Source organism: Teleopsis dalmanni, chromosome 2 (genome assembly GCF_002237135.1).
Source record: "Teleopsis dalmanni isolate 2A chromosome 2, ASM223713v2, whole genome shotgun sequence".
Lineage (NCBI taxonomy): Eukaryota > Metazoa > Arthropoda > Insecta > Diptera > Diopsidae > Teleopsis > Teleopsis dalmanni.
Genome location: NC_051847.1, coordinates 18,365,720 through 18,373,551, shown reverse-complemented (window position 1 = coordinate 18,373,551; position 7,832 = coordinate 18,365,720). Strand labels below are relative to the sequence as shown.

Sequence of the window (7,832 nt, the reverse complement as noted above, 5' to 3'; positions counted from 1 at the left end):
ATAATCTTTCATAATCTTATAATTACTCCTTCCTGAAGTAACACGAAAATGGTCAAAGGAAGGTCTTCCTGATGAAGAGATATGGTGTTTTGGTCGTTAAGAAACTGGCACTCCGGTATCATGACGATAGTACTAATAGCCGATGGTGAATTTCACAAGCTTCATAGTAAAAATACAAAAAAAAAACATATATCTTGCCTCTTGGATAATTAAACTTCCTTTTAAAAACGGTGTTTACTACCCCTTGCTTATTTTGTTAATCGATTATGTTGACGGTAGAATTGACAAATCAGTCTATGTATATTACAAAATTCAGGTATAAGTCTAGGCATTAAGATAAAGTTTTTGAAATCTGCTACGTTAAAAAATCAGTTTGGTAGCTTGCTTAGGTCAATAACATTGGTTTGTCAATTGACAACGTTAACAAGTGTTATAGAAATACTCATTCAGCTTATTTAAATCAATCACTTAATTCAATTTCAATCGCCGATTATTCACTTAAACTGAATTGAAATAACTGATAAATGAAATCACCTAAAGCACCGTAATTCCACAAATGCCACAAAAGTCATTAAGTCGATTATCGAGTTGACCACATTTGTAAAAGTGTTGACCGGGCCCTTTGGTAGCAAAACAGATAATCGTCTACAAAACAATTGAAAAACCAGAGAAAATTAAATAATTTGTTTCGCATCGAATTTCATTCAGCAGGAAATGAGTATTTTATATAATTTAATTACTGTATTTCCATAGTTAAAAATGTTACCTAAGCATAAGCGTGCCATAACATAATGAATTTGATTCCGGTCATGTTTACATATCACATTTGGTCGAACTTATTTAAGCTGAAGGGCATTAATAGTTCTAGCAATAATTAATTTCTAAATATCAATAGAAAAACGGATGTGTACACATTTTTTATTAACTTCACAGTTTTTGTAGATTATTTGTTCGTCTATGAGGTTCCCTTCGAAAAATTACTATTCAAAACCATTTGAAACTTTACATATGTAAATTTTGTTGTTGATATATGCTTAAATACGCGTAATCAAGGTAACGAAATTTTATACGCCCAATTAGTCAAAACAATAACAATTCAATTCATAAAATTTAATATAATTTATTTATGGGCTTGTGTATTGCTTCAATATTAAGTGAGCACAATTAATTTTTACATTAAATACAATAAACAATATTGGAATTAACTGACTAACCCACATACAGCGATGGCGTTTCAAATTTAATATGGGAACTAGACAATGTCACTATTCAAATTAATAACATTAAATATACAACAGATAATGTTAAAGTCAGTTACATGACATTCATCTGTTAACATTTTACAGTCCGGTCTTTACATTTTACTGACTGTTATATACACTTGCACACTATATCTAGAAGAACAGGAGACAGCGATGCATACATTTATTATGCCAATGTCCAGCACTGGCAAGTAGGAGGAAGACTGTCTTCGTACACCATTGGGTTGGTGATGACTTGGCAGGCAACCTCAAGCTAAATGAGCTGCTTTCATTAACAAGCGATGTAGTTATGTGAACGGAAGCTTTAACTCAATAACGACATCAGAGAATCGAACAACGAAAAAGGATCAAGTAGTCTAATTTGGTTAATTCTTCACTTCAGTGGGACCTCAGTATAATATATTGTTATATATGGTTAGCTGCTTTTATACAAATACATTATGATCGATAAATGATCGAACACCATATCCGAGCTATATATGTATATATATAAAGTATACAGAGCTGGTCATACTAGGTGAACTGACTTATTTAACAAATAAGCATAAAAACACGTTTTTTGCTGTTTAAGTTAAAAATTATTTAATGTGATTTAAGGAGATTTAAATACATCACTGAAGATAATATTGCCCAATTAGCCATCCTTAACTCGAATGGCGTAATGTGGCAATTTTTAAACATATTTGTCAAAGTTTCGACTGCTTTGACGGATATATTCTGGTGGATTGACCTTAAGTTCGTCTAATGTCTTTGGTTTGTTGATATGAACATATAACATCAAATAGACTAAAAGGAAAAAGTTTGGCGATATCAAAAATTAGTTTTTAATAACAAGCGACTGGAGAATAAGAGTACAAAAAATTGATTGCCGGAAGCAGTCCCAGAAGTGGTGCTTACCATTTTTACAAACGATCGCCATAAATGCAGCAATAATGCAGCTGATTGGTGTTTAACATGAAGTACCTCTTTTAACTCATAATGATTATTTACCATAAACCCTCTTAGGCTTTAGTAGGTTTGTCTGGTGTGTATTGCTTCATTAAAAAAATTTCTAAAGTGTGACATTTGAAGCACGTGGAATCATTAGTTATTCTTAACTTCCCTGCCAATGTTATAGTGTTACCAGATAGTTTCACCTAAAATGACTAATACTGTATATCCCAATATAATCGAAAGAAAAATGCCTGAACTTTTGAACATTACACTTAAAACTTAAAGCACTATTTGGAGCACTATTAGCTACGTATGGTTAATACTTTGAAGAGGTATGGAAATAGGTACTACATACTTAGTCTTACTTGGGTTATATTGCTCTCAATTTTATAACCAAAATCTCTAAAGTTAAAATTTGATCTTTTCGAATAAAATTTTTTTAGACAAATACTTTCTGGACTGTGGACAACAATGTTGTAAGCCTATATATATACCGTATATAATATATTCTTGTGTTGATTCTAACGCAGTATTACATATACATTTATTTCTTGCTACATCTTCAATAAATAATATTATTTGATTTTTAAATAATATAAAATTATAAATATTGCAATATATAAACTTTATTTTAATCAAAACTTAAATATTTTTATTGTAGATCCTCGGCCTAATATTGCTGGGATTGGGTGTGTATATTGTTATCGAATTTGAGCACTTCAACAATGTGGCAATCGTAGTGCTTACTGCCGGCATAATAGTTACCTTATCTGCTCTCTTCGGATCCTGGAGTGCGGCACGCGAAAAAAGTTGCTGGTCAAAGGGAGTAAGTTATTTCCCATACTGTATTCCAAACATTCTCTTAAAGAAATAATTAATATTATTTAATAAATTTTTGTCAAATAGTTTGTCGTGCTGTTGGTTATATTAGTTATTTTACAATTGCTGATTGTCGCCTTTTTCTGGATATTTGAAACATCGCTTTTGATAAATGTAGACAAGACATTCGATCAATTATGGCGGGAACAACCGACACCAATCAAACCAGGAAATGCCAGCCAAATTGCAAGCTTAGAAAGATGGGTAAGTTTTTCCAGTTTTCTTAAGATTTTTTATGCTATAAAGAATATGTAATTTGTTTTTATTGCTTTTTAATTAAGTAATTAAATAATAATTAAAAACAAATTAATCAAATGCTTACTTAATTTAATTGCCATTTTAGCTTGAGTGCTGTGGCAAGACTGGTCCAAAAGATTACCTTTTACCACCGTATAGCTGTTATAATCACAACGAAAAACTCAATGCGGATGGTTGCCGTCAGAAATTTTTGGATTACGTGTCTGACCGTTGGATATTCTTTAATATCTTTGTGCTTGTTTTGGTATTGGTTGAGGTAATTTAAGTAGACAGAATTAAAGTAAACTTGATTTAATGTTAAAACTTTGATTTACTTTTCAGCTCATCTGTGCAGCTTTCGCATACGTTTTGGCTAATAGCATTCTTAATCGCTGGCGTCGCTCAAAATATTATCCAAAATAAATAATTAAGTTATTATTTCTAAAACGAATACATTTAAATTAATTTGTAATTTACACCAAAGAATTCTCAATACTGTGCAAATAACTGATATAAATATCTGTAAAATATTTGCTAGTCTACCTCATAAGTTCAGTAGTTCTGTCTTATAAAAAGTGTCCAAAATGTGCCAAAACTCGTGTTCAACATTCAAAAATTCATTAAACAGGATTAAAAACTATTCGAAAATTAGTTTTAAGTCGAATTTAAACGATTTTTGTATAATTTGTTCTAGCTCTAAGCAATATATGTATGTCTACAAAGATTTGATTAATTTATTTTTATTTAACAATTTGTTAAGAAACTTCAGATTTTTGTATTTAATTGATATTGATTTATATTAATTTTACAATTCAGTTTCTACTTCATTAACATTTAATTTAAAAACACTTAAGTTTAAATACAAAATGGTTAATATGCATTTTCGATAAAAGCCTACCTGCTTTTAAAATATATACATACATATATACTCAAATATAAACGTTAAGATTTTTATATAAACAATTTTTCAATATTGCAATTCTTATATATAATATATTATTATGTTAAACATGTTTTAGACAATATTAAATGAACTTGTTAAATGTATTTATAATAACATTAAATTTAAGAATTTAAATAAATCGTTACATTTTTATAATTATTAACTCTAAAAAAAGTTGTCTTAATTTTAATTATGTTACAATTACCAACAAAAGATATTTGTTCAAATATTTTTCGTATAATATACAATATATATAAGAATTAATCAATGCAATTGTTAATTTAATTTTTTTTTTTTGGTTTTATTTATTTAAAACAAAAAAAAATTTAAATAAATCACTAAACAATACTAATTAATATAAAAATTGTTATTTAAATTATTTTTATAATAAATATATAACTACTAATTTGTTTGTGAATAATTACAATCATACTTGTCGTATTTGCAACTTAAATTGTCATCCAATTAAAAGCTATATGTAAATATAAGTATGTATAAATTTTTAAGACTTATAATCGACATTTGCTATATGCTATATGTATGCTAGTATAGTTATATGGCTTTTACTGTGCATTACCGATCTGCTGTGTTATCAAATATTTGTTGATTAATACAAAAAAAATAGGAAAACCGGTATAAATTCTGATACACTCTCTTAAAAGTGGCTTTTTCTCTAAACAACTAATAGCATGTTTTCACTGCTTACTTAGTTAGTGTAACTTACACTAACTATTCTTTCTAACAACGAAGTTACTAAATTAATATTCACTCTTCCATGAAAGGACTAGAGAATAGTGACGTGGTGGATTTGGGGGAAAACAATAGTTGCGGGAAATGCTTGGAACAAAGAAAACTGCAGAAAGGGTAGTTTGTACATGACTAGTTTTGTCAAAGGCATTAATAACATATTTTGTTATGGACAAATGTCACAAACTTAATCATATAATCACATGTGGTACAATTACAACTAAAGAGATTTAAATATTTTCTACTCTCCAGACAGATAAATAGTTTAGGCAGTAGGTAATCGGAACTTCTTGGTACTGTTCACAGTCCTGAGTAGATTTATAATTCTATCAATAACATTTTCAAACGTTATCGCCAATAACCTGAAAGTCATTGCGTGTCATTTTGATATCAACCATGTCACTTTATCTATTAAGAATCACAAAATGTTCCAAGCTTTAATTGATTAGTACAAAGACTGAAAGTTTATTGTGTTTACTAGTTCATAAACTCACATTCAAGTCGAAAGAATAGACAGGACTAAGAGTTTGACTATTTGATTGATTTAATTTTATATACACTGAAGTTTGATATCTCCCACTGTAATGGTATATTGACTTTAGTGCACGTACTATTTTTTAATGATTCACCTTTCCTTACAACTTATCCATTCAATAACTTACTGCATACAATCTTTTTAATCTATATAAAATGTTTTAAATAATCTATTGGGCCTATTTACACTATCATGAACGTGAGATGAGCTTGACGACAAAATGAACTGTTAGTTCAGTATAAAATGCTTGTGTGTAGTAGTGCAGAGCATAGAAATAGAGAGTATTCATAACATTGCATATGTATGCGTGTCAAGTTGAGAAAACGCAGCAAATATCATTGCGTGAAATTCATGAACTTAATTCATACTCTCTTTCCTCTCTCATCTATAAGTAACCAGTTTTCAAGTTCATGTTCATGTTACGTTCATGTTAGTGTAAATAGGCCCATTTAAATAATAATTTTAAGAGTAAAAAGATGGATATATTTAAGCCAAATTGAAAACGCAGCAAATATCATTGCGTGAAATTCATGAACTTAATTCATACTCTCTTTCCTCTCTCATCTATAAGTAACCAGTTTTCAAGTTCATGTTCATGTTACGTTCATGTTAGTGTAAATAGGCCCATTTAAATAATAATTTTAAGAGTAAAAAGATGGATATATTTAAGCCAAATTGTCTTGTCAAGACTATAAAAATAATTGATTTGTTATGGGTGGTTGTTTGGTTGCAGTGGCAGTTATACAATGGATAACTTCTATGTACCTCAAATAGCAATTTTTCGCTGTTTTGGTACCACATTACACGCAAGAACCCCTAGTATAAAGACTAAATCTATCCCGCCGAATTCAGATAATTTAATAGGTATCTCGTCTTCACCGATGAACAGTCTGATAGACTGTCAAAGAAATATCTTCCTAAAAATCAATATCTTCTGAACGCCAGGACCGGGCATTCACAGAGAAAATGTGTAACGGTTTTTTTTCCTGCTTCTGCAGTGAAGATTATAAGGAATACACAGTTTTTCTGCGAAGGTTTCTATACACCAATGACCAGAGAAAACTGCAGTATGCTTTGCAGTGTTTGATGAGTTCCGAGGATCTAATTTTATTATAAGTGGGCCATGATAACCTGGTAGTTGCATATGGCTTAAGTGTTTTCCATCTGTTATTGGCAAGTTAAAGAAAGTATAGATAAGTACTTATCTTAATGGCATCTAGGGTGATATACACCGATACTGTTAGGGACACATCCAGGAAAGCACCGGAGCGGGCGAAACTGTCAGCTTTTTCGTTCCCTTCGATATTCCTATGTCCAGGAACGCAGATAAGGGTAATCTCAGTCAACAGATTTAGCTCGTGGATTACCTCTTGATCTACCTTTATTATACTCCGATGTGTTTTTCACCGTATTCATTTATAATATCATAAGAAAATGTATGTACGCATTGTTTTCAAATATTCAGTTCAAATATTTCAATTTTTTTTGTCCATAAAGAAGTTAAAATTCGAATAAACAATTTAATTTAGAAATTTATAAATTAATTTTTCAAAAAAGAAATAAATTTTCTCGTAGGTTTCAGGTAACATTAGAAGTTTGATTTCAAATTAAATTTTTTAATGATGACATATGTAGAACTATCTGTCTATCTTAAACTCATTTATAAATTTTATTCTGTGTTCCACCTTAAGCCAGTAGATTGAAGTCAAACCATAAAATATATTGTCTATGGATGGTACGAGAATTTTGAACATAAACTTTTGAGTTTCCCTGCCATGCAAACAGATTTGTTTCAATTTCGGATGTAATATGTAAGTTTTTATTACAACAAAATGCTCTTGAGTTTGCTTTATTTGGTTTTTTTTCGTTAATTAACATATGTTCACATGTAATCTTTATGGACCTGGCCGCAGTTTCCGATGGTTATGACTGCATGAGCCAATTCAGTGATGCGCCATCGCGTCTTGTAGTTGTCGTCGTTTTCCAATTCGGCGTAGGAGATGAATTTCAACAATTTTCATTTTGAAAACTTTTGACTTTTTTCTCTTTTTTTCTTTTTTTCTTATTCATTTTCTTATTTGTTTGTGCTTTTGTTTTTGTTTTTATGTCTTTTTGACTTATATTGCATTTTGTATTATGGCCAAGCAAACATAATCATGAAAATATTGTCAGTATTAATGACGTTATTGCTCTTGTTCTAGTGGTATTGATGTTGTTGTTGTTGTTGCTATTGCTATTGCTGTTGTTGTTTTGGTTAATAAAAACAAAAGCTGAATATTTATTTCCCCATAATTTT

The 7,832-nt window shown here is 29.9% G+C and overlaps 1 protein-coding gene across 1 annotated transcript in view; it reads left to right on the top strand.

The window, feature by feature from the left end:
• LOC119682648 (protein late bloomer-like) overlaps nucleotides 1–3,992 on the top strand; it is a 21,620-nt gene extending 17,628 nt beyond the window's left edge. The window contains exons 2-5 of the mRNA XM_038096136.1: nucleotides 2,857–3,021; nucleotides 3,102–3,278; nucleotides 3,418–3,588; nucleotides 3,654–3,992. Of these exons, the coding sequence (XP_037952064.1) occupies nucleotides 2,857–3,021; nucleotides 3,102–3,278; nucleotides 3,418–3,588; nucleotides 3,654–3,734 (594 nt within the window). The 3' untranslated portion in view covers nucleotides 3,735–3,992. The remainder of the gene's footprint in view (nucleotides 1–2,856; nucleotides 3,022–3,101; nucleotides 3,279–3,417; nucleotides 3,589–3,653) is intronic.
• The last annotated feature ends 3,840 nt before the right edge of the window (nucleotides 3,993–7,832 follow it).